Consider the following 27,991-nt stretch of genomic DNA (forward strand, 5'->3'; position numbering starts at 1 on the left):
TGGGAATAAATCGAACATGGGACATCTCGGATGAAAAACTAGGTCACAGGAGCTAAAAATAGAAAAATCTTGTTAACACTCTAATGGCTACTGTTGTGATCCAAATATTCTGTTAATTGGTCTGAAAGTTTGTTTTGATGATTTGTAAGTCAAGATCGAACATGGTCATCTTGGATGAAAAAACTAGGTCACACCGCCCAAATATGGAAAACCCTTGTTAACATTCTAGTGGTCACATTTTCGACTCAATTATCATCAAACTTGGTCAGGATGCTTGTCTAGGTAATTGCTTGGATGAGTTCGAAATCGCATGTGAAACTAGGTCACCGGAGCTAAAAAATAGAAAAATCTTGTTAACACTCTAGTTGCTACTGTTTTGATCCAAGTACCTGGAAATTGGTCTGAAAGTTTTGTTTTGATGATTTCTAGGTCAAGTTTGAATATATGTCACCTGGGTAAAAAACTAGGTCGCACTGCTCAAATATGGATTATCCTTGTTAACACTGTAGTGGGCACATTTTTGACTCACCTGTCATGAGACTTGGTCAGAATGCTTGTCTAGGTAATTGTTTGGATGAGTTTGATAAGTCAGGTGAGCGATCTCGGGCCATCATGGCCCTCTTGTAATAATGAAAGATTCTTTTCTATATAAAAGTCGTAAAAATTATTCTAAATTTAGTTTTTACATCATTTTGAATTTCATTAATTTTACTATCCCACTGTCGATAATGATTTAATATTTCTTTTTTCTTACAGGGCCTTGAATTCAATAGATATGATCTTTAAGAAGCTAGGTCACTTGATGGATTCTTTCTTGCCTAGTATTATACAGATGATAGTTGGACTGGGTACACTTTGTTCTGTTCTGCTGGAGAACAGAGATAGACTGGTACCACATGTGATAAATCCACTCAAGGATATTAGACAAAATTCTATTTATAGAATGATTCAGGTTTGTGTTTTATGAGCCCTGTTTAGAATTCTTATCTTTAAGATTATTTAGTTATTTATTTTTACAAAACTTATTTAGAATTCTATTTATCTGAAATCAGGTACCGTATGTGTTGTAGGGATGCTGTTTAGAATTCTATTTTTAGAATGTTAATGGCATGTGATGTACAGGCACCTTTCTATATTATATCATCTATGTTTAAATGTATCAAAATTGTCTTTACAAGTTGTCTTGTCATAAAAGTGATATCATATTTATAGATACTGGAAGATTATGACAAGTATCCATGGAGACCAGTTGAGTTGGATGCCATGTTTGAGGCTCTGGTTTGGCCGCAGCTAGATAAACTATCCTATGAGGGCCTCTACCATCCTACACCACTGCTGAAATTACTCATACAATGCTCCAAACATCCAAGGTAGGAAATACGTATATTCTTCAAATGATATCATGTGTGACAGGATCTTTTAAGCATGACAACATAAAAACTGTAGCTAACAATCAGTGGATCAGCCAAATTGTTTTTGTCTAGTTTGTCTGTCTGCATGCAGCTTTATTCTTTGCCATTACACCTTTATTCCTCAGGAGATTTATTTTGAATTAAACTTTTTATTCCATAATGGCCTTCACTATCCCCAGGCCATGAATTTTAAATTCAGCAAATTTCTTAGCTTTATTTTTTTTAAACAGATTTGGGAAGGTTTTGTTAAATTTCCAAGCCTTGAACATTAAATTCTTATTTTCAGACCAAAGTTTTTGCAGGAAATTTTCATTTAGTTTTCATCTTACATGGACTTAAATGAGGTTTTCTGAGTTTTTTTTGCAGGAATGAAATTTTTTTTTTCAAGATTTCATTTCTTTAGAATAAACTTAGTAAAGTTACAAGCCAGAGTGTTTATTCAAAAATGGTATGTTATGAAAATTTTAATTAGGAACATTATTGTGGCCATACAAATGATTGTTCTTATTTTTACAGGTATTTTTCACTGCTGGGAAAGCATCACAAGGACAGTGTAGAGTTGTCTCCCTTGCCACAAGTGATGAAGCTTCTGCTGAAGAAATCTGTATCAAGTCATGTGACCAGCTCTATCATGGAGATGGTTTACAATCTTCTGGAGGAGATTGATGAAGAGGAAGATATCAAGGTCATTGAGGTCAATCACATGATACACCTATCATCTGCTGAAAATGTGAAAGGTCAATATTTGAAATAAATTTTACTTTTAAACATGTTTATTTCACTATGATATCATTTTGCATATGTAAAAAAGACACTCACTGACAGTGTTGGAACCTTCTAAAGATCTTTACCCTTGGATGGGTTTTCAGGTAAATTAGGTCAAGGTCAAGGCTAAAATAGATTTTCCTTCTTTGTCATTTCAACATTGTGAAGCATCTATAGGTGTTATTTTCTAGTTTTATAGTAGTGTTATTTGAACAAATAGAGATAGATGAAAATATAAATCTATATATTAATTTCAGAGAGTGATATTGGTATACGACTGTTATTGCCACATATTCCTGATATTCTTCTGTACATAGAATCCTTTGTTTCCACTTTAAATACAAAACTTCATAAGAAAAGCAAGATCTCTGGCAAAGAACTGGACATTCTTTCAAGGTATGTACACCAAATATTGCAGCGATTAAACCATCCCATGAAAAATAATATAGGGATATCTTTCTAGCAAAAAGGGGACACAATATCTTCATAAGCCCATAACCTGATGAATTCCTAAAATGAACATGACAAAAGTGTTCTGGTGGGTTATTAACTTTAGCAAATTTTTTTTTTTTATATATACAATTATCATAATAAAAATCTAGCATTTCGTTTGTACCACTTAAAGACTCACAATGAATAAAAAAGAGCAACAACTTTAATGTGTCTACCTTTTCATGGGTTTTTATCTTTACTTATTTCACAAGCAATATTGTTTCTCATATAACACCAGTACTGGTTGTTCCAGGAAACACACACAAGCTTGATTAAGATAATTTGCAAGAACTTGTTTCACAATCATGAATAAATAAATTTCATTTAAATTGAACCAACTGTGAAACACTTATAATCAATCTTAGAGAAGCAAAAACTTTTACTGTTGAAAGATGGATGTTTATGATTCATTTGGAATATATATATTTATTACAGAGTCAGCAGTTTTGTGAAAGATGAGGAAATTAGTGCCACACTTGTTGATCTACTACTACCTTTCTTGAATCCCAAATACTCTAAACCTCAGGTAACTAAATACACCAAACCTCAGGTAACAAAATACCCTAAACCTGAGGTAACTAAATTCTCTAAGCCTCTGATAACAAAAAGAACAACAACCCTGAAGTAACTATTTACTCTAAGCCTCTGGTAATAAAAAAAACCCCTGGGGTTACTAAATACCCCAAACCTCAGGTAACTTAATACTCCAAACCTTAGGTAACAAAATAATCCAAACCTCAGGTAACTAAATACCACAAACTTCAGGTATCAAAATACCACAAACCCCAGGTATCAAAATAATACCACAAACCTCAGGTATCAAAATACCATAAACCTCAGGTATCAAAAGACCACAAACTTCAGGTATCAAAAAAATACCACAAACCCCAGGTATCAAAATAATACCACAAACCCAGGTATCAAAATACCACAAACCCCAGGTATCAAAATACCACAAACCTCAGGTATCAAAATACCACAAACTTCAGGTATCAAAATATCACAAACTTTAGGTATCAAAATATCACAAACTTTAGGTATTAAAATACTCCAAACCTAGGGTAACAAAATACAGGAGATTTATTCATACTTACAACCTAAATTAGATAGATATTAAAATCCTGAGAAGTTAAATGTTTGAAACATCAGGTATTCTTATATCTGAGTCATGAAAACATTAAGTAACAGATTACATGCACCTACAAATATTAGTATCTAGGTGTTTAATAATACTGATTATTAAAATTTGTATATAAACCTGAAGAAACTTAGTTTTTTTGAAACATTTGTAATAGTTCAATGAAATGAAGTATCATTTGTTTAAAGCATTGACTGGATTGGATCGTGTTTTTTGTGTACTTTTGCATAATCTGACTTTTTAATATATTTTTTTATGCCCCCGCCATGTAATGGCCGGGGCATATAGTGTTACCCTGTTCCGTCATTCCGTCCTTCCGTCCTTCCATCCTTCCGTCATTCTGTCATCATCAGTTTCCGTTCATTATTTTAAGAACGGTTGCACACATTCAACTCAAATTTGACATATGGATATGTCATGAGAAAATACAGGTCAAGTTCGAATTTGGTCATGGTTCGATGATTTTTGGCAGAGTTATGCCCCTTTTACTTTGAAAATTATATGAAATTTCAGTTTCCGTTCATTATCTCCCGAACGGTACAACACATTCAACTCAAACTTGACATATGGATATGTCATGAGAAAATACAGGTCAAGTTCGAATTTGGTCATGGTTCGATGATTTTTGGCAGAGTTATGCCCCTTTTACTTTGAAAATAATATGAAATTTTCAGTTTCCGTTCATTATCTCCCCAATGGTACAACACATTCAACTTAAACTTGACATATGTATGCATCAAAGGAATGTGCAGGTCAAGTTTGAATTTGGTCATGGTTCGATGATTTTTGGCAGAGTTATGCCCCTTTTACTTTGAAAATAATATGAAATTTTCAGTTTCCGTTCATTATCTCCCCAACGGTACAACACATTCAACTCAAACTTGACATATGGATATGTCATGAGAAAATACAGGTCAAGTTCGAATTTGGTCATGGTTCGATGATTTTTGGCAGAGTTATGCCCCTTTTACTTTGAAAATAATATACACATGTAGATACATCTTAGGAATAAGCAGTTTAAGTTTGAATTTGGTCGTGGTTCAATTATTGTAGAAAAACTTATCTTTCCTGAATGTTGGAAAAATTTTGAACTTTCATTATTTTGGCTACAAATATGCAATATGCTATTTTTAAAAGGTTAAGACTGAATAATTTCAGTGCCTTCAACATTGTATGAAAATGGTTTGTGTTAACATTGAAAAGTTTTAAGGGCTTTGAACTTAAAATGAAAAAAAAAAAATTAATGCACCATCTGAAATTTTGGCTGCATGCGGGGGCATCCGTGGCATGATGACACATTTCTAGTTGTAATTAAGCTACATGAACGTGTAAGTTTTGGCCATTCACATATATCTTAAAATATTTGTATTTTTTGTTGTTTTGTTTTAGCATCTTAAAAGTATTGGAATATTTAAAAAACATTTTTAGTTATTACAAGATTTCATATTTTTCAGAAAGTAGAAGAGGATATACTGACAAGCATTATGAATTTATTGAAGCGTATCTCAGACAGGATGCAGTTCTTCAAGCCTATAAGTAAACTGTTTGCCTTGTTGCCACAGCGACCATCCAGGCTTCTACTTACAGAGGCCTTTATGGTCAGTAAAGTTTTCTATTTTGTTGATCAAGTTAGAGCTTAAGTTTTAACTTACTTCAAAGTGTTTGGACTAACTGTATTTTTAGCTCACCTGTCACAAAGTGACAGGGTGAGCTTTTGTGATCGCTTTTCGTCCGGCGTCCGTCCGTCCGGCGTCCGTCTGTCGTCCGTCCGTAAACTTTTACTTTAAATGACATCTCCTCATAAACCACTAAGCCAATTTCATCCAAACTTCACAGGAATGTTCCTTTGGTGGTCACCTTTAAAAATTGTTCAAAGAATTTAATTCCATGCAGAACTCTGGTTGCCATGGCAACCGAAAGAAAAAACTTTAAATATCTTCTTTTAAAAAACCATAAGAGCTAGAGCTTAGATATTTGGCATGAAACATCTTCTAGTGAGTGTCTACCAAGTTTGTTCAAATAAAAGCCCTGGGGTCAAAATTGGCCCCGCCCCAGGGGGTCATTGATTTTCCCTATATGCATATAGTAAAAACTTACAAAATCTTCTTTTAAAGAACCCAAAGAGCTAGAGCTAAGATATTTAGCATGAAACATCTTCTAATGGATGTCTACCAAGTTTGTTCAAATAAAAGACCTGGGGTCAAAATTGGCCCCGCCCCGGGGGGTCATTGATTTTCCCTATATGCATATAGTAAAAACTTAAAAAATCTTCTTTTAAAGAACCAAAAGAGTTAGAGCAAAGATATTTAGCACGAAACATGTTCCAAAAAGTGTCTACCAAGTTTGTTCAAATAAAATCCCTGGGGTCAAAATTGGCCCCGCCCCAGGGGGTCATTGATTTTGCTTATAGTAAAAACTTAAAAATCTTCTTTTCAAGAACTCAAAGAGCTATGGCTAAGATATTTAGCATCAAACATGTTCTACTAGGTGTCTACCAAGTTTGTTCAAATAAAAGCCCTGGGGTCAAAATTGGCACCGCCCCGGGGGTCATTGATTTTCCTTATATGTGTATAGCAAAAACTTAAAAAATCTTCTTTGAAAAAACCCAAATAGCTAGAGTTAAGATATTAAGCATGAAACATCTTTTAGTGAGTGTCTACAAAGTTTGTTCAAATAAAAGACCTGGGGTCAAAATTGGCCCCCCCGGGGGGTCATTGATTTTCCCTATATGCATATAGTAAAAACTTAAAAAATCTTCTTTTAAAGAACCCAAAGAGCTAGAGCTAAGATATTTAGCATGAAACATGTTCTAATGGGTGTCTACCAAGTTTGTTCAAATAAAAGCCCTGGGGTCAAAATTGGCCCTGCCCCGGGGGGTCATTGATTTTCCCTATATGCATATAGTAAAATTAAAAAATCTTCTTTTAAAGAACCAAAAGAGTTAAAGCTAAGATATTTAGCATGAAACATGTTCTAATAAGTGTCTACCAAGTTTGTTCAAATTAAAGCCCTTAGGTCAAAATTGGCCCCGCACTTGGGGGGTCATTGATTTTCCCTAAATGCATATAGTAAAAACTTAAAAATCTTCCTTTCAAGAACTCAAAGAGCTATGGTTAAGATATTTAGCATCAAACATGTTCTAATAGGTGTCTACCAAGTTTGTTCAAATAAAAGCCCTGGGGTCAAAATTGGCACTGCCCCGGGGGTCATTGATTTTCTTTATATGTGTATAGCAAAAACTTAAAATCTTCTTTGAAAAAACCCATATAGCTAGAGTTAAGATATTTAGCATGAAACATCTTTTAGTGAGTGTCTACAAAGTTTGTTCAAATAAAAGACCTTGGGTCAAAATTGGCCCTGCCCCGGGGGTCATTGATTTTCTTTATATGTGTATAGCAAAATGAAAAAACCCAAATAGCTAGAGTTTAGATATTAAGCATGAAACATCTTCTAGTAAGTGTATACAAAATTTGTTCAAATAAAAGCCCTGGGGTCAAAACTGGCATGGCCCCAGGGGTGTCATTGTTTTTAACTATATGTGTATAGTAAAAACTTTAAAAAAAATCTTCTTTTAAAAAAGCCCAATGAGCTAGAGCTTAGATGTTTAGCATGAAACATCTTCTTATGGGTGTCTACCAAGTTTGTGCAAATAAAAGCCCTTGGGTTAAATTGGCCCTGCAACGTTGGGGGGGGGGGATGGTGGTTTGGGGGTGCCCTATATACAGGTGAGCGACCTCAGGGCCATCATGGCCCTCTTGTTGCTATTTATTTGGACAACATAGTGTGAAGATTTCGTTTTGATATTAATTTTAATCAAGGGTGCTGGGTGGCTTTGTGTTTATGGTTGCTGAATTTTAATCACTTCCCCCTTTATGCTGTTGTATTTAATCTTGCCTATGACTTTGGAATGTTTTAAGTAAAGAAAGTATGGAGTCGACTTTAAAAAAAAGGTTGTTGGGATCATGCTTGTAGAGACACCAGACGTTTGTCTCCACAAGTGTTACTGGAAAATTACCAAATAATTTTTGCACTGTTAGTGTAACTTAAAAAAAGAAACAATAAAAAAAAAACCGAATGGAGTAGTAATGGAGATTCATTTGTACATCTTTGTTGATCTTATAAAAGAATTGTCAAGATAGTATTACTTTGGTGAACATATATAAAGCATTTTCTGATGCAATTCTTATAATATTGTTTACACTTAAACAATTTGTTTTATGTTATAATCTGAATCTTTGTTTTTCATGCATAATAATGTGGAATGTATTTAAGCAAATGCAACATTTATTATTCAGGTAATATGTGAAGTTGAAGAAGATCTTAAACCTCTTGGTGTTATTGTACAACAGGTGAGTTAATATATATCATACCATATATTTACACGTGAGTTATTGTATCATACAATATCTTTACAGTCTTACATGTATTTTCTTCAATTTTTCGTACAGTAGTATAGAGCCTGGTCAGAATGCATGGAGGTTTAGGCTGCCCTGGCTGTATACTGTCAGGAAAAGGTAAAATTCAGTTTCAATAGGTAATGGGTTTATTCTAAGAATATGACTTGTGTGATGTCAAAATCGTTCACATTGATAATGGGCGGTTCATAATAAAAGCAAGACATGTTACTTACATTTATACATAATTTTTCAAGAAAACGGTCCATATTGAAGTATTATGTATATAATGTGTATATTTTACTATTCCAGTTGAATTCTTGGGATCGTACACGCATGGATGAACCTGATTACATGCTGCGACTGGAAGGTTATAGGTCAGCCAATGGTCTGTTGAAGGGTATGGTTGCCATGGATACTAGGATCTGCCTAACACTGATATATAATTGCTGTTTCTTTATATCTACAGTAAGTATTGTATAAATTATCACCAGGAATTTTACTCAAAGTGTTATATTTATCAGTGTCACTGATTTTCATATGTTAAACCATTTTAAGCCATTTATTTTAGCAATAGTAATAATTTTCAATTTAGATGCATATCTTGTATTTTAGGTAAAAAAACAACAAAAAACAAATTTTAATGTTACGTAACAAATATTGTTGTTTGTTTTAATATTTATCCTGATGAAGGCGTAAGCTGAAATGTTGATGAGAATAACATGCTACTGTCTTTTGATATCAATTTTATCAGGTGAGGCTGATATGGGCTAGAAAGGGGCGAGGCTTGACGTCACTTCATTAAAGTGCTTAACTGTTCACTATCTAATTTGTTCGTAATTGAAAACAAAATAAAAATAATAAATATCACATCTTGATTTGAGACTTGTCAGAGTATGAGATAAAATTGTAGAATTCAAAGGCTGATAAAAATGAGAATATAAGCTATTGGAACAAGTCTGTTGAAATGGGCGGGGCAAGTGTTATCAGGCAGTTACCATAGCAGTTGCATGATAAATAACAATTCATCAAAAGTTTTGTGTTGTTGTTTTTGATTTTTCTAGCCTAACTGTATTTTAGGTAGAAGATATGTCTCTGAGGGACAGTTCCACCTTGTGTATGGTAACCATGGTGAAGCAGTTTGGTGAAGTTCCATTTGATGAGGAGGTGTATAAAAAAGTTATAATCTTAACCTTGTTACACCAAGTGAAGACAGGATTCAGGAGCAAGAAACAGGTAATGTGAGAAATAATATGTATAGTATATACATTACAACCTCTGTAGAGCAATCACCTCTATACAACAATAGTATCATTGTTTCCTAAAATAAAATTTAATCATAAATTTAACCTCTGTAGAGCAAACACCTTTCAGCAGCAACCAAAATTTTTGTCTACCAAAGGATATTGTTCTTCAGAGGATGAACTGTAATTATGCCACTGCAGCATCTGTGATGCTGTGGCATATAGCGATTCACCTTTGTGTGTGTTTGTATATATGTTTGTGTGTTCTATAGATTATAAAGTGAACTTGAAAAGTCTTCTTGTGAAAAACAACTAGTCCAATTACAACCAAACTTGGCAGGATTGATTCTTGGGTGAAGGGCTTCCAAAGTTGTTCAAAGAATTTCATTCCAATGCAGAAATCTGGTTGCCATGGCAACCAAAAGGAATTATAAGAATAAATTTAAAAAATCTTCTTGTAAAGGCCCACAAGGCCTAGAACATAGATCTTTTGCATAAGGCATTGTCTGGTAGACCTCTACCGAGATTGTTCAAATTATAGCCCTGGGGTCAAAATTGGCCCCGCCCCGGGGGTCTTTGTTTTTTACTATATACATAAAGTAAAAACTTAAAACTCTCTTGTCTGAAGATACAAGGCTTTTAGCTTTGATATTTGGTGTATGATATCATCTATAGGTACTCTACCAAAGTTGTCCAAAATTTTGCCTCTAGCATCAAATTTAGCCCCACCCCGGGATCATAGGTTTTCCTTTTATGTATATAGTAAAATCTTAAAAAATTTATCTTCTCGAAATTGACAAAGGCTATAGTTAGATATTTTGCATGATACATTATGTAGTAAACTTCTAGCAAGATTGATTAAATTATAGCACTGGGGTCAAAATTGGCTCAATCCCAGGGGTCATTGATTTTCACTATGCACATATAGTAAAAAAATAAAAAAAATATTATTGTCAGAAGGTACAAGGCTTAGAGCTTTGATATTTGGTATATGATATCATCCATAGGTCCTCTACCAAAGTTGTTAAAAATTTCCCTCTAGTGTCAAAATTAGCCCCGCCCCGGGAGCCATAGGTTTTCATTATATGTATATAAAGTAAAAACTTAAAAAAATCATCTTCTCTAAATTGACAAATGCTAGAGGTTAGATATTTTGCATGAAACACTGTGTAGTGAACCTCTAGCAAGATTGTTCAAATTATAACCCTGGGGTCAAAATTGGCCCCCTCCAGGGGTCATTGATTTTCAGTCACTATGTACATGATAGTGAAAAATTAAAAATCTTTTTGTCTGAAGGTACAAGGCTTAGAGCTTTGATGTTTGCTTTATAATATCAGCCATAGGTCCTCTACCAAAGTTGTTCAAATTTTGCCCCTGGTGTCAAAATTGGCCCTGCCTTGGGGCATTGATTTTCATTATGTACACATAGTAAAAACAGAAACTTAAACAAATGTTTTCTGAATTGGAGAAAGCTACAGCTTAAATTTTTGACATGAAATGTTGTTTGGTGGACCTGTATCAAGATTGTTTGAATTAAACCCTTGGGTCAAAATTTTGCATTGCCCAAGGGGACAGTGACCTTCTTTCTTGTCCTTTGATGTACAGCCATGAAATTTGGACTCTGTGCACAGTTTTAGTTGTAAAATTGAACTTTCATATCAGGTGACCTAGATTTTGATGATGTGACCTTCATGTACTTTATTGTCCTTTGATGTGCAGCTATGAAATTTGAACCATGTGTACAGATTAAGATGTAAAGTGAACTTTGATATCAGCTGGCCTAGAGTTTGACAAATTGTCTTACTGTGTTTTCCTTTGATGTACAGTCATGGAATTTTGGCCATGTAAAATATGACTTTCACCACCAAATTTACTAGACTCAACTGCATTGATAGATTCCTACTCTGATCTTTTATTTGAATGACAATAGATTTAACCACTAATCTGATAATAAGAATTAAATAGGTCAGTGATCTATGCATTATGGCAATCTTCAATTGTAAAGAAACAAAAAATTCTGTTCCTACATTACTACATTTTGTATTTAGTATTGTACATTTATTAATGCAGTGGCATAATAATTTTTACAAATGCAATCTTGTTTTAGTAGATGTTTTTGAATTTATAGACTGAAATTTATGTTTATGAGAAGAGATATGTATGTATTGTTGACAATATAAGATAAAAAAAGGCTAAAGTGGTCAAGTGATTAAGACTTTTGTTGTGAATTTTGGGGTAGTGAAATAGTATTTTCAGAGAGTTCAGTATAATATAAATATATTAAAAAATATTGATAATATGTAGCCAGTAGTACAGACTGGTGAGACTGTCTGAAAACAAATTGATTCAAGTATGAAACTATTGCTGAAGCAACAGTTGTTACTTTTAGAAAATTATTTCAATGATTTTTAGCTCGATTATTCACATAATAATCAAGCTAATGCAGTCACCTATTTGTCTGCGTTGGCATCCCTGTGGTTAAGATTTTGCGTGTCAGCCAGTATCTCCATAACTACTGAAGGTAATGGATTGAAACTTCACACACTTGTTCTCTGTGATTATCTTACATGATTGGAATAAGTCCCATAACTCTGATTGCTTTTTTGCATAATTATGCCCCTTTTTCGGCTTAGAAATTCTTGGTAAAGTTTTTGCTTGTAAGCTGGTATCTCTATAACTACTGAAGGGTTTGTACCTTGTTGTAACAATTTTATGCATTCTTAATGATAAAGCAGTGATTTACTCGATAAAACATCTTAATAACAAGCCTTTGTACCTTTTCGGACAATTTTATATATTCATATGTATTCATATTCATATGTATTCATATAGGTAAGCATTAATATTCTCAATGAAACATCCTTGTGACAACTTTTTCGAATAGTCGAGCGTCGCTGTCTGGCAGTTCTTGTTTTATGATGTTATTTTGTTTTTACAGACTGTGTTCCATGAGTTTGTGACTATATTAGCTACAATGGTTGATATATTTGGTGACCAGGCTACATTTACTGATCTCAAGCCTCTACGTGACAAAGATATTGAGGCAGACTTTTATGAGAATATAAAACATATTCAGGTTAGTATTTATTTTGAAGAGCGTATACTGTTAATTTAAACATATTTAAGCTTGATCGCTAAACAAGTTCTTGCAACTTATATTAATCCCTTTTGGGTCTGCTTCCCTGAATTTACTAGGGCTGGATGGTGTCATATGAGGAAACATGATCATGACCTTATTAGGGCTTGAACACATGATTAGCAGACTCCTTAACCACTAGGCCACCACTCCCCTTGTACACAGTTGACAGTGTTTATAGAATTATATACAATTGAACTTTTGCTGAAATTTATTTTTGAGTTCAAACCATATTTAGATAACATAACCTGCATAATGACTTGCCTATGAAAAGACCACTAGTTCTTGATCTATTTCCAAAAACCGGTCTATAAAGACAAGTTTGACTGTTTACATTTAGTGTAATTCTTCTTCTTTTGTTTAAAAATTTGTTATGAAACTGTCATTTCTTATATTAAGGTTTACAAAAGATCCAGAGCTCTACGACGCCTTATCAAGTACCTCTACTCCAACAAAGTGAATCATGACACCTTGACCAACATCTTCCTACCAATGGTGTCCAGTTTCCTTATAGACGACATATATAAGAAACATCCCACAGTTCTAGATGCAGCTATAGATGGTATAGGAACTATATGTAAACTGTTGCCATGGAAATCTTACCTCAACCAGCTCAGACATTATCTTATCTTGTTGTCAAGGAAACTGGAAAAACAGAAGCTTCTAGTCAGGTAAAAGAATGTGAAGAAAAACTGAAAGAACTTAAGTTTACTATTATGAGTACCAGATCAATTAATTATTGCAAATTCTACCTTAGTTCTAAAAATCTTTTTGCTTACGGTAATACATGATAGTATGGAAATTAATAGGGATTTATGTATCCATTCAACGAATAAACTTTATATACTGTAACCCAACGAATATTCGCGACCAATTAATATTCGCTTTATTTGCGGATAGCCACGAAGCGCGAATATTTGTTTGCGCGAATAAGTCCGCACGATTTCGCGAATAAATTGGAGAGAAATTTTTATTTGAGACGTTGTTCATGCAAAGCTACTTAACCGGATAAATTTGAATTTTACGGGCACCTGTTAGGAAGTAATGAATTGTTATGAATATTGCCATATAGCAATAAAAACACAAACTAAGTAAACTACTTCTATTTTATAAATATCAAAAGAACTCTATGTCAATATAGCAATCAAAATAAACATCCACATTTTAATACAGTATATGAAGTACTAGTAGGCCTATTGTCAATCACGTTCCGTATAGGGTACTATACGGAGCATGTGTCAGTTCTTCATATTTACACTTCTATACACAAAGTACTCGCACTAACTTTAGAAGTCCAGCTTTTTTCCAGCCGAGTTTGGACCCTATAAATAAATGTTTGAATAAATCTTTTGACAAAATTGGGAAAACTATCGAGCATCACAAAAGGCAATTGTTTTTTGGATCCTATAAAATAATTGTTTGAGTGAATTGTTATGACAAAGGTGGTATAAACCTATCGAGCATCACAAAAGGGTATTGGGTGTACATAATTACAAACAGTGAATTACAAGATGGTTTCATACAAGTATCGATTTTACCCGTCAAAATTAACAGCCTGTTTAGCTCAGTTGGTTAGATTGCGGACTCATAAAACATAATTTTCTCGACGTGGGTTCGATCCCTGATTGGAGAAGGTATTTTTTTATGAAACGCTTAAATTGAATTTCTTAAAGACTTTTCTAGATAAACTGTGGGTACAAATATAAATATGTTTTGAAAATAAGATGTTGAAATTAATTTACTACCATTTTAACGACATGTTTAGAAATGAAACGAACGATGTATACATGTACATATATAGAGAAAATGTTTTGTTGAATTGTGATCACAATTCACTTACCAATACAATATAAGGCTAGCGTATTGTTAATCCCATTTAAGACACCAATAATGACCTCAATTATTGAAGATTAATAGTCGGCTAATGGATTTTACGGCCCCATCGGACTTTCCAATCCGCGAATATTTTTTTTTCGGAAATCAAGAAAACGCGGAAATTAATATTCGCGAATATGTCCGACCTCGGCAAAACGCGAAAATTTGTATTCGCGAATATAAATTGGGTTACAGTAAAAGAATCCTGTTAAGATATAAAAGAAATGTGTTTCTATATGTTCATTTCATCTTGTTAAGGATTTCACTGTAGATTAATATCTCCGATTTCATTTTGTGAAGACAGAGTCTAGTGTAGTATTCAATATGGTTTCAAATTTTCTTATTGTATATAACAAACATTTGTTGAAAGTCGGTTTGCAAAATATTACCATTTCTTATGAAGACTTCATGATAATGCAAAAAAAAAAAAAAATTGTCACACTTCTGTCTTCTTTGAAACATGCCAATATATTGTTTTCAGAAGTTGGTTTTCGGATTTACAGTAAAGATTTTGATATGTTTTCAGGGTAATTGTGTCAGTCTTGGACAACTTCCATTTTGACTTGAGAAATTCAACACTAAATTGGAAAAAGACACCAGTGCCAAAAGTAGAGAGGGAACCAGAAGAGCAAAAAGACCTGAAACCAGGTAATCTTTTCATGACTTGAATAATGAAACTCTGCTAGAAACTTTTCAAGTTATTTTTTTCAGTCTTACACCTATATCATTTAGTATATATTCAATTTGTTTCTAGTCCATGCCATCCTGAATTTGTATATTGGATTTGCCAATCTTTAACTTTTACATTGTAAATATAAGGAAATTTGATTACAAAGTGCTAAAGTAAAATAGCCAAGAATACAGGTGAAATATTTTCTATAACTTAACTTTAAGTATTGCACAGCTTGCTTTGCTCAATAGGGAGAGTATCAGAGAATTTATCTCAGGTATTAAATGTCTACGTATCCGCGAGGAGTTTGACAGTATTTGAAGATAAATATTTGGTCTAATATTCATTTGTCTCACACCGCTGATTCAGAATTGAATGAATTAGAGGAAAATATGTTAATTACTTGTAAATATCTAAAAAAGCCAACCAGGTGGACTGAAAACTGAGAGGAGACCAAAAAAGTGTTAAAATCAGCATAAAAATATAAAAGAAATAAAAGATTGTCAAGTATGTTCAAAGTTGCCATTGTGAATAGTATTTCCTCCTGTTTGAGAATTGTATTTACCAATGTTATAGAAGATGTAAATAAAGATAAAGGTGTTCTTTTTTCTAATATTATAGAAGATGTAGATAAGGATAAAGAAAAAGAAGAAGTAGATACAGATAAGATTGAGGAGGCTGAGGAGCCTGTGGTAGAGATTAATGAGGAAGAGGAGAGCACTGTGGTAGAAGAGGATAAAGGGAAGCAAATCTGCTCAGAACCACTGGCTACTAAAATACATGGAACTATTTTGAAAAGTGTTATACATCAGCTTCATAGAATTCTGGTACAGAAGGTAAGTTTCTGAATGGTAGTTTATTTGATTAAATTTTGAAGTTGATACATCATACATACATGCATCATATGTGTTCAAGTTGTTGATTTTGTTCTTGCCATTGGCTAATAAATAGTCATTCAGCTTTCTTTTGATGCCTTTCAAATAAATTATGTTGGTAGAATTTCCACAAGTAGATGAATATTATAAAAAATGTGATATTAACTGATGCAGTTTAGAATTATACTTTAAGCCTTACACATATAGTACAGACTTGTTCTTTGATAATTTTCACACTACAAAACTAGTTATAAAAATATATAAACAGTTATTTTTCAACACATTTTATAACAGATTTGGTGTTAATTCACTGCCAAATTATTTTTCTAAACATTTTTATGCAACAATCTCATTGACAGAAATTATATGTAGATTTTCAGTTCCCTATAAAAAAGAAAACAGTCTTGGGGTATTCCACCTGATTTTTGTGCCCCCACTTACTATAGGGGGGCATTTAGATTTACCCTTGTCCGTCCATCTGACCGTCCGTTCCCTTTTTTTGTGTCGCACATAGCTCAAAAAGCAATTTACCTAGAGTCATGAAACCTTACAGGAATGTTCATCAGCATGTGAAGTTATGCACCTGGTTATTTTTGTGTTGATATATTTAGTATTTTTAGAGTTATTGCTCTTGAATTAGTAAAAATTCCCAATTTTCAACTTGTGTTGCACGTAAATCAAAAAGTTTATGATCTGTAGGCCTGAAAGTTTACAAGAATGTTGGTCAGCATGTGTACTTATGCACCTTAGTGTTTTCTTGTGCATTTATTCAGTATTTGTAGTATTTGCCCTTTACTTAATAAAAGTTTTTTTGTTTTCATCTTGGGCACATGTAGCCAAAAAATATATTGACCTAGAGACATAAGATTGACAAATGGGTGGAGTGTTGGAGCACCTGTGTCCTATGGACACATTTCTAGTTTACATGTGTTTAACAATAATAAATATATTAATGACAGGCACGGAGTGATGGGGAACATAAAGTGGTGAAATCTAAGTATGCAGAAGATGAAGAAATCCTTAGAGTGCCTATATCACTAGCCATGGTGAAGTTATTACAGAATCTTCCGAGAGGAGCTCTCGGCAGATATCTTCCTGGGTAAATAGAAGTTATACTATTATTATGTGAACTCATTAAATATTTTGGTGCATAAGTTTTCAGCTTGTATCTATGTTTCCTTTTTTTATTGGTTGAATTTTAGGTCATAGCAAGTCTGTTAAATTAATATTTAGTCTTTCCCACGTATTTAAAATCAAACCACCAACCTATCAGTTTCTTCCTCACACAAGATACAGTGTCCTTGTCAAAACTAAGACGTTGTAGGTCAGCAACTTTACCTTCTCTGTCATTTAGATAATTTCTATTAATTAAAATTAAATAGAGGATATTCAAGTTTTTTCTATAAATACATGATTTATTTTCATCGAGTGGTATGAAAATAAATATTTCATGAGTGGCGGTAGCCACAAGTGAAATATGGTAATTTTCATGCCACAAGATGAAAATAAATCATGTATTTATAGAAAAAACTTGAATTTTCTGTTTATTATATACGTTTTTCTCCTTTTTGACATTAAAATTTGAAAGACTTTCCCTTAAATTTTGTGTACTGGCAGAATTTAAAAGAAAGTAGTCCGGCAACACACCAGTGAAAATACGGAAAATATGTTTCACTGCAGTGAAAATAAATTTTTACAGTGAAAATACGGAAAATGAAAATACGCATTTTTTTCATTAATATTTCTCAATATTTCATTTTAATTTTAATAATAAATTTTATTTTGTCTGGTGAAAAGAAAGAGATTGCTAAATTTTATCCCCCAATTTTTATCTTTTGTGTCAGTGATTTGGACCCGGGGTTTTTAAAAGTTACACTAAGTTTGTAATATATTTTACATTTGTGAGTTTGTCTCCTGATTTAATTCTTATGATTTTTACCAAATTCAATGAATAAATCATCACACAAAGTACATATATATTGAAAAAAATTGTTTTCTTGCATGATTAAATGTATGCGTTAAAATGATTCTTATTTTGTTCATATAGAATTTGACTTTCATTTATACATACAGGGTTTTGCTGAAAGTTTGTAACTTTCTCAAGTCGAGGTCAATTGAGATCAGAAACACGTCACGTGACACGCTAGTCAAGATACAGATGACGCTTGGTCCACGATTCTTCCCGTTTATCCTATCAGAGCTTCGTGGAACACTGAGACGTGGATACCAGAGACCTGTTGTGTTACAAGTACATCACTGTTAAAAAATTGGATAGTGGTCAAACCCCCGGAGAATAAATTTATGCTGAAAAAATTACAGGAGATAAAAGCCAGCTTTTAATGCAGTTTTAGGGATTGTCTGTTTGTTTTCAGGGTGTCACCATGTAGATGGCAAAAAATTCTTCAACTTTAATTTACAAACCAGGTTTGTTATTTGTAGATAACATTTGGAAGTGTAAGCTTTGTAAGGCTGTCACAATCAAGTTTAAAATCTGACATAATAATGATGGCATGACTTCATATTGTTCTGGATGTATTCAGCTGGTTAAAATTTTTTGTTAATTTTGTGAATTGAATTTGTACTTGTCTTGTATTAGCATGTGTATTTTTACAAATACTGGTCATTTATGCAAGTATGAATCACCTTTTATTATCGTTATATAATCATATCAATCTAATCATGTAAGCAGCCGATTTGTCTCTTATTTATCAGATTCTCATTAAAGGAAAATATCCAAGCTATCTATTTGTTATATGGAAGGAAGTGTTTAATTGAAGCAAAATAATGCATGTTTGGGCTTCGGCATTTAAAAAAATGGCCTTAAAAGAAAGCAATTTATATAAATTCACTAATACAGCATGCATTATTAACGCAAGTATTGCATTGTCAGTATTTACAAGAAATAGATTTAACTCTGATTCAGTTATAACTTTCAGTGAAATGCTATTCTTTAATGAAATAAGACTACAAATAATGAAATGTTTTGCTTGACAGGTATTGAATGAGGAGATATTTGGAGAAGTATCTGACGAGAAAGATGTCGAAGGGATTAAAGCGAAGGTGTTTGAAGCTAGGAGCAGTAAAAGTTACGAGTCTTATGAGTTTATTGCACGATATATCAGTCCAGGGTCTTTGATGAAATTATTAGACCCCATTAAAAAGGTATGTCCATTTTCTCATACTATCAAGCATACTAATGTAGGAATTTTTACCAGATTTACAAACGACTTATAGATTGGACCTCACAATAAGTAAAGTATTGGATGGAAAAGACATGCTGACTTATATCATTATCAAATTTAGTGGCAGAGTTGTTAAACTGTCATTGTCTTAATTCATATACCCACTAAGGGTGTATGAATCTGTTAAGAGACTTTGGATTCTTATATGTGAGGAAACCATTCATCTAGCTAATAGAGGGTATCTCTCTCCTCGGGTGTCCACTTTTTTCCTGAGATAATGTACGGAGGGGCATCGTAGGTCTTCCTTAAATAGTTAAGCTGGCAAAGTGCCAAATGAACTGTACAGTATTGATGTGACTTAAACCAGACCAAACTGAAATTAATATGGTATGTCCCTAATTATTTAATGGAAAAAAATTCTTTTAAAACCTAGTGAATTATGATAATTATATATAAATATATCATTAATATCATAAGTGTCTGCATAATAATAAGGAATTGATATAGATTTTGATTTATTTATAGATTTTAGATTCTACCAGTAGCCACAAGTCTGCCAGGAAGGTACAGGAATTGTTGAAACGTGTTACAGCTGGTCTCCTTGACAACAAGACTGTTACCACGGAGACCCTTCTTATATTTGTTCATAGTTTAACAACACAGAATTTACCTATGCTGTCAGAGGAAAAGCCGTAAGATAATAGATTGATTATACATTCTCAGTGAAGTGTTAATATTTGCCCAAGATTTTGATAATATTTGTTTCAGTTAAATCATAATATTTACTATTGAGGACTCTGGGATGGAAGATTTTAGATATGCTTTATACCTGGTCAGTGGAGAATAGAATGAGTTTTAAATGAGTTATGTTTAAATGTATACATCAAAATCAAGTAGTTGTCTGCCTTGTAACTCAATAGGGAGAGCATTGGCTTTGTAATCCAGGGGTTGGTTGTAAGAGCCTCCTCCAGTAAGGCAAATATCTTCATAACAATTTATCACAGACATTGAGTCTGATGGTCACTAGTCTCTCACCACTGATTCAGATATCATGCAAAGTTAGTAGTTGGTCACTTGCTCACTTGCTGAGAAATTGGTAATTTCTGGTTAGTTATCTAGGATAGTCAAGAAGCTGTTGGATTTTCTCACAAGATTCTGGTCACCAACACATGAGGAGATCAGGTGCTAGGATAGTCGGTTAGTTAGACCGATTGCCAAGCTATAACAAAAAAATGTGTTGAAATCCTTGTCAAACAAGCAGCTTGACAAAATTAAAATGAGTGCTGTGCTAAACTTAGTACATGTTGTATTTCTAATTATATTTTAAGCAAAAGTTCCTGTTAAAACACATTTGTGACAAAATGCTTTAAACAGAAATTAACTTTACATGAATAGAAAAAAGAAAAGTCCTCCAATATGGATTGTGTAATGTAAAACAATGAATTGAAATGATAATTTTTTTTTACAGGGCACCAAAGGTTGAAAAGACAGAGAGTCGGCCCGGTAAACAGCCACAAAGTTGTCTCCTCATACCTAAAGCTGCTCCTCGTGGTGGTCTGAAACCTAAAGCCCACAAGAAAACAAATATACATGTGCTTGTAGAGTTCGGATTACAAGTCAGTTCATAATTCTCCTTGTAGATTGATGTTGTTTCTTATAGCCCATTTTCTGAGGACATCTTTTCTGAAAATTGGAGATTTTCTAGTAACATAATTGTCCAAAGTGGGAATAAAGGACATCAGCATTGCAGAAACAATCATTAAAACCTTAAGCCTTCTGGAATTAAAGCCTTTGCTACCAGTAAAGAGCAAAGACACTTATATTTGGAAATGATTTTACTGGTATCCATAAAATTCTTACAGAAAATTCTCAAATTGAAAATGAAAAACCCTTAACGTTTTCTTATATAAATTTCCCATATAAAGACTTACATTGTTCAAATGTTTTTAATTTCAGCTTCTAAGTATGTGTTTAAAGAAGCAGAAAATTGTAAAGTCAGACAGTACTCACATTCAGATGTTAGATCCACTAGTGCCAATGTTAGCTGACTGTTTATTTTCCAAATATGTTATGGTAAGTTAATTTTAAAGTTTGCCTTATGATGTTTATGTACTTAATTATATTAAGTGAAGTTGTGTTTATTTGAAATATCATGTAGCCATATTTTCTTGGTATACTAGGTATTAGGGGCATCTGTGGCTGAGTGGTTAAGATTGATGACTTAAAACCACTTGCCCCTCTCTGCTATGGGCTGGAATCACACCAGGGACATCCATGAGTGAAAGCTATTAAGCTAGTTTTATTCTGTTTGTGCAAGAAATAATTTCTGGATGAGAATACAATCATCTTTAATGCAATGCATTCACATTGCTTGGAAGCAACCCTCAGCCTGGTCATGATAAGAACATGTATTACTAGTCTATTGAAATGTTACATGTCCTGGCTTGACTTCAACATTTATAAAGTCTGGTTACTAATTGTTATATTAAATTAGCATCAGTGAAAAATGATTCTTTTCACTTTTAACAGTCTTTATTTTGGGTATGTGATAAATAGAATAATATATACTGTATGTGTAGGTTCATTACTAAGTTTATTGAATTAGCTAAATAAATTAATAGCCAGGGGCTTCCATAATATGATTTCATTCAAATTGTTCATTTAATTCAGTAAAGAATCTACTGTTATTTAATATCCTCTATGTATTATTCAGTCTATTTTTAAAACCCAAATTTAGAATTCTGATTTTTTTTCACAAAGCGTTATAGGTAATTGTTTATTATTCCAGGTGAATGCATACAGTTTGAGAGTATTATGTAAGATTTTGAAATTCCCGATCCCGTCATTAAAGAAACGCATGTCAAGGATTTCCAGTGGAATGTTTATACTTCTCCGGAATTATGCTTCTGCTGGTGCTGCTAGGGGAGATAATCTGGAGCTGGTCTCCATGTTGTTTAAGGTGAGTTGTGTCCCTTGTCATGTAAATTGGTTCTTAAGAATTGCTGAAATGAAATAAACATTATTGGTTAGACATAATGCATATGTGATGAAATCTTCGAATGACAAAACTGCTGCTGGTTTATACAACGATGGTGAGATCTCTCATTTCATAAATGGTAAGAGCTCTTGTTACAAAAGTGGTAGTGAATAGTTGATTGGATATTTTCACTAAATATACCCATGCAATCAGTGCAGACCAAAATCATGTGGCACATCCGTGCCATCTGTTTATGGTCTGCACTGTTTGCCATTTGGTTAATACTAGCATTGAAAATTTTCTGTACAAAGGATGCATGGCTTTGTCCAGATTAAAATGAGCCGCGTCACAACAAAACCAACATAATGGGTTTGCGACGAGCATGGATCCAGACCAGCCTGCGCATCCGCGCAGTCTGATCAGGATCCATGCTGTTCGCTTACAAACCCTATAACAAGTAGAGAAACTGATAGCGAACAGCGTGGATCCTGATCAGACTGCGCAGATGCGCAGGCTGGTCTGGATCCATGCTGGTCGCAAACCCATTATGCTGGTTTTGTCGTGACGCGGCTCAAATATTCTTTTAAGATTTTAAGCATGGTAAGAGTTGAAGAGACTTAACCAGAATCTGATATATATATACAGGCTGTCACAGTGTTGGTAAGAGAAGTGAAGTATTACAAAATTAAATCTGACCAGCTTCAAGTGTTGCTGACTTTCTGTGAGGAAGACATTCATGATTTCAGCAGACAGAGTACAGCTTTCTCTTTGCTCAAGGTAAACTTGAATTTATCACCTATATAATTAAATTTTATGGTCAATGATATGAGATAAAACAAAATAAGTAGACAAACTGCAAATTTTAAATATGTCCTTATTACACCAACTTCATGGCTGAAAATCCATCTTCAGGCTACATACACACATAAATAAATAATAATACTGTTCTAGTTTAGAAATTCAAAGAAAAGGTCAAAATGAATTCTCTCACAGCTGTGAAAACTGTTCTGGATGCTCTCATTTTATAGATGCTTAAATAATTTTCTGGAATTCCAGAATAACTTAGTAGTTCTAGAAAGGCAAATTACTTACTTGATAATTCAGTTAGCTCAAGAAATGTGTCATTCATTCATTCATTCATTCATTCATTCAACAGATAACTAATGTTAACAGTTAACCAATAAAACTCATCTCAACTGAGTCCTTTGAAAAACTCTTGATTTTTATTTATGTATGAAAACTGTTCAAAGTTTTAAGGTTAATTAGAGTTCATTGTTTACTTGAAACACAGTTAACCTATATATACTCAGATTACATGTAAAAGAGATATGACTTAGTAAATGTGTTATTTCAGGGAATATTGTCTCGTAAACTTGATGTACCAGAGATCCACGAGCTAATGAAGAAAGTTGAAGAAATGTCAATCTCTGCCGAAACAGCCCATGTCCAAAGGGAATGTAGGCAGGTCAGTAAAAATTGTACATAAGAAGTTTTTGTTGGTTCTGTTTAAGGAGTGTGTTTAACGGACATTAAATGGAAAAAAAATTATCTGGACCAGTTTTAGATATGTTTTCAGTTTGTATCGAAAATAATTAACAGGAATTAAACCAGTCTATTGTACTCAACATTGTGATAAAGGGTATATCACTTTTGTTTTCAGTAGGTAAAGATTCTAAGGTTTTTGCATGCAAGTGGCATGTTTTAAATAATCAATATTAGATAATTGTTCTATTTATGATCTAAGTGACAAATATGATGAAGTTCACTAAAAAATGGATAAGAAATGGAGAATGAGAACAATTATTACGCTTTTGGCCAACAGTATTACACTGAAATATTATAACAATCTACAAAAATTGCACATGAACATAGATTCTTGTACATGTGTACATGCAAGCTTGAATAAATAACCATGTGCATGCATGCAGGGATTCATATGTACGTTACATGCATAAACATTGTCCATTTCTAGCAATAAAATTTGAAATTTTATATCAAATATTTGTTGATTGCAATACCTTTTAAAACAAGGCTATTCTTATGTTATTTTTGTAATTATTTTGCAGGCCATGATGCAGTATTTATTAGATTATTCACATGGTAAGAAGATTAAGGATCACCTTCAGTTTTACGTCTCCAATTTAACCTTTGAACTGGAGAGTGGTCGAGAATCAGCTCTAGAAATGTTAGCCTCCTTCTTCACGTCATTTCCACAGGTACGTTTTATACGTTTTGTGTGGTTTTTGTGTAGTATTATTCTCATTAAACTGCCTAAGTAGTTTCAAAGATTTACCCAGTTTTATTTTTGGATCAGTCCATAGACATTTTCAGGAATTTTCAGCCCCTACTTTTGGAAGAATAAAATTTTTTGTGACGTCCCTCTTGTTGGTTTTGGTCAACCTTCTGAATTCTCATTTAATGCTGGTATCATACGTTTTAGTTTATGATCTTTTGAGATAAAAATATGTATGTAGTCATTTAATAGCTGTTTAACATGTGTTTTAAATTACACAAACCAACTAAATAATTTGCAGACTTGTGCTAATGCCATGCACAAACTGAACAGTCTGACTGTACTCTTCAGTTGTGCCTTCTCAATTTTAGTATTTTCATATTAAAATCTTTCTAATTACTATGAGCTGTTCAAAGACTTGAACTGTGCCTATATAATATGAAACTGAACTTGAACTGTGCCTATATGATATGAAACTGGACTTGAACTGTGCAATACGAAAAAATATAAAGAAAGGCATTTTAACATATTTTAATAATATAATTTTGTTAATTTTCAGAATTTGCTAGCAGAATACTCAGGTTTATTCTTTGTTCCCATGGCAGCCTGCTTAGCCAATGACGAGTCTGTAAAATGCAGGAAGTTAATCGCCTTAGCTATAAAGACGTTATTGGGAAAACTTGACCATAATGCTAGAACTGGCCTGTTTACCATAGCGATGAAATGGTTTATGGATGAGAAGGTGAGGTTGTGATGCTATAAATAGCAATATCTTGAATGAAAGTAGCTACAACTTGTTGTTAGATAATTGAATTAATTAAACAATTTCTTACTGTATAAACCACTTATAGTATTTGCTGGAAACTTCACACATGTCTTTGAGAGGATATCTTCTAAAGCCCATAACTCTTGCATGATTTTGATCAAATTATGGCCCTTTGTGAACTAAGAAAATGCCTGATTAAAGTTTTACTGACATTATTAACTTATATTGACTTACTGACATTATTAATTATATTGATTTGGGGCGTCCATGGCAGAGTGGTTAAGGTCGTTGACTTCAAACCACTTGCCCCTCACAGCTGTGGGTTCGAATCCCGACAGGGACTTTGGATTCTTTCATGTGAGGAAGCTATCCAGCTAGCTTATGGAACGTTGGTGGTTCTACTCAGGTGCCCGTTCGTGCCGGAAATAGTGCATGGAAGGGCACCTGAGGTCTTCCTCCACCAGTAAAGCTGGAACGTCGCCGAATGACCTATACTGTGTCGGTGTGACGTTAAAACCCAAACCAAAACAAACAAAAAATATATTGACTTAATACATGTCTTTGAGATCATAATTTAAGGTCACTTTTCAAGACCTATAATTCTAGCATGTATTTGACTGAATTTTGGTGCATTGTCAACTAAGATAATTTCCAGGTTACAGTTTTATCTTTAGGTCATCATAGTAGGTCAGTTCTGAAGGCACACAATTTTGCCCAGTACAGTGAAATTTGAGAAAACCGGACGCTGAGAAAATCGGAACTCTCTAAATACCGGACGATAAATTCAGTCCCAAATTTTCCCTTTTTTAAACTATTGTATTAAACATTGACAATACCGGAATCTGTAAAAACCGAATATCGGACGGTTGATAGGAGACTACAAAGTCAATTATATAGACAATTACCCTGACAATACCGGACGACACAGGTGTGAATAACCTTGTGTACTTATCAATTGGTTGTGTCTAATACGCTAACTGAGCGGTAACGGAACAATGATTGTCTGATTTGTTAATTATGTCTCATTTCACAGTTTGTTTATTCTAAGGTATGGATGTTACCGTTTTATATAAATGCCAAAATGCACGAGGAATTGATAAGTTAAAATCAGTTGACGAGAGCTGTCTATAAGTGACAAATTTAAATTAATTAAAAACAGTGAAACTTTGCCGAGACTTACTTTAAAAATCTTTATCTGACAAATATGGTATAGGCCATATTTACAATTGGGGAATTATTATAAACAGAGTAAACTACATGTATGTTCGTTAAATCATTATCCATTACCCAACATATGCGGGTGTAATCGGACTTTATCGTTATGAGGTAACTGCTTTTTGTTTAAATCCAAAATTTTATTGTATTTATACGCAATAATGGGACAAAAATAATTAAAACATATTCATTTCTATATTTAGCAATATACATACTCATAATCATGAAAATGCAAATATACGTTCAGCGTCCTTTGAAAGTCATTGCTCGGTTTATATGATCTTGAACAGCTGAAGAATACCGGACCGCTGAGAAAACCGGACAAAACCCTCGGTCCGAAAGCCGTCCGGTTTTCTCAACTTTCACTGTATTTATACCCCCAAAAACGAAGTTTGGGGGGGTATATAGGAGTCACCCGGTGGTCGGTTGGTCGGTCGGTCGGGCGGTCGGTCGGTCGGTCGGTCGGTCCAGACGTCCGTTGCATTTTCCTTGTCCGGACCATAACTTGAAGACTAATGGTTGGAATTCAATATAACTACATACAATGGTCAAGCACATTGAGAGGAAGTGCAGTGCACAAGAACCATAACTCTATCTTGACTAATTACAGAGTTATTGCGCTTTGTTACTTTTCCTTGTCCGGGGCATAACTTGAAAACTACTGGTTGGAATTCAAAACAAATTCATACAATTGTCAAACACAATAAGGGGAAGTGCAGTGCACAAGAACCATAACTCTATCTAAAGTAATTACAGAGTTATTGCCCTTTGTTACTTTTCCATTGCTTTTTTTTGTCCGGACCATAACTTGAAGACTAATGGTTGGAATTCAATATAACTACATACAATGGTCAAGCACATTGAGAGGAAGTGCAGTGCACAAGAACCATAACTCTATCTTGACTAATTACAGAGTTATTGCCCTTTGTTACTTTTCCTTGTCCGGGGCATAACTTGAAAACTACTGGTTGGAATTCAAAATAAATTCATACAATTGTCAAACACAATAAGGGGAAGTGCAGTGCACAAGAACCATAACTCTATCTAAAGTATTTACAGAGTTACTGCCCTTTGTTACTTTTCCATTGCTTTCTTTTGTCCAGAGTATAACTTGAAGACTAATTGTTGGAATTCATTATAACTTCATACAATGGTCGAGCACATTGAGAGGAAGTGCAGTGCACAAGAACCATAACTCCATCTTGACTTATTACAGAGTTACTGCCCTTTGTTACTTTCCATTGCTTTTTTTGTCCGGAGCATAACTTGAAGACTAATGGTTGGAATTCAATATAACTTCATACAATGGTCAAGCAAATTGAGAGGAAGTGCAGTGCACAAGAACCATAACTCCATCTTGACAAATTACAGAGTTATTGCCCTTTGTTACTTTTCCTTGTCCAGAGCATAACTTGAAAACTACTGTTTGGAATTCAATACAACTTCATACAGTTGTCAAGGACATTAAAAGGAAGTGCAGTGCATAGAGCCATAACTCCATTTTGACAAAAATACAGAGTTACTGCCCTTTGTTACTTTTCCTTGTCTGGAGCATAACTTAAAACGTACTGGTTGAAATTCAAAACAACTTCATACAATGGTCAAGCACAAAAAGAG

The 27,991-nt window shown here is 33.6% G+C and overlaps 1 protein-coding gene across 1 annotated transcript in view; it reads left to right on the forward strand.

The window, feature by feature from the left end:
* LOC132724806 (small subunit processome component 20 homolog) overlaps positions 1-27,991 on the forward strand; it is a 71,610-nt gene that overhangs the window by 25,987 nt on the left and 17,632 nt on the right. The window contains exons 26-49 of the mRNA XM_060709769.1: positions 757-952; positions 1,213-1,370; positions 1,929-2,149; positions 2,435-2,573; positions 3,105-3,195; positions 5,262-5,405; positions 8,103-8,156; positions 8,514-8,669; positions 9,282-9,437; positions 12,384-12,521; positions 12,981-13,252; positions 14,983-15,104; positions 15,748-15,962; positions 16,961-17,100; positions 18,075-18,249; positions 18,996-19,163; positions 19,709-19,875; positions 20,652-20,799; positions 21,140-21,256; positions 21,972-22,142; positions 22,806-22,937; positions 23,515-23,625; positions 24,227-24,376; positions 24,953-25,135. Coding sequence (XP_060565752.1) covers positions 757-952; positions 1,213-1,370; positions 1,929-2,149; positions 2,435-2,573; positions 3,105-3,195; positions 5,262-5,405; positions 8,103-8,156; positions 8,514-8,669; positions 9,282-9,437; positions 12,384-12,521; positions 12,981-13,252; positions 14,983-15,104; positions 15,748-15,962; positions 16,961-17,100; positions 18,075-18,249; positions 18,996-19,163; positions 19,709-19,875; positions 20,652-20,799; positions 21,140-21,256; positions 21,972-22,142; positions 22,806-22,937; positions 23,515-23,625; positions 24,227-24,376; positions 24,953-25,135 — 3,724 coding nt within the window. The remainder of the gene's footprint in view (positions 1-756; positions 953-1,212; positions 1,371-1,928; positions 2,150-2,434; positions 2,574-3,104; positions 3,196-5,261; positions 5,406-8,102; positions 8,157-8,513; positions 8,670-9,281; positions 9,438-12,383; positions 12,522-12,980; positions 13,253-14,982; positions 15,105-15,747; positions 15,963-16,960; positions 17,101-18,074; positions 18,250-18,995; positions 19,164-19,708; positions 19,876-20,651; positions 20,800-21,139; positions 21,257-21,971; positions 22,143-22,805; positions 22,938-23,514; positions 23,626-24,226; positions 24,377-24,952; positions 25,136-27,991) is intronic.

Source organism: Ruditapes philippinarum, unplaced genomic scaffold, assembly GCF_026571515.1.
Source record: "Ruditapes philippinarum isolate M1 unplaced genomic scaffold, ASM2657151v2 ctg3173_1_1_1_1, whole genome shotgun sequence".
In the NCBI taxonomy this organism is placed as follows: domain Eukaryota; kingdom Metazoa; phylum Mollusca; class Bivalvia; order Venerida; family Veneridae; genus Ruditapes; species Ruditapes philippinarum.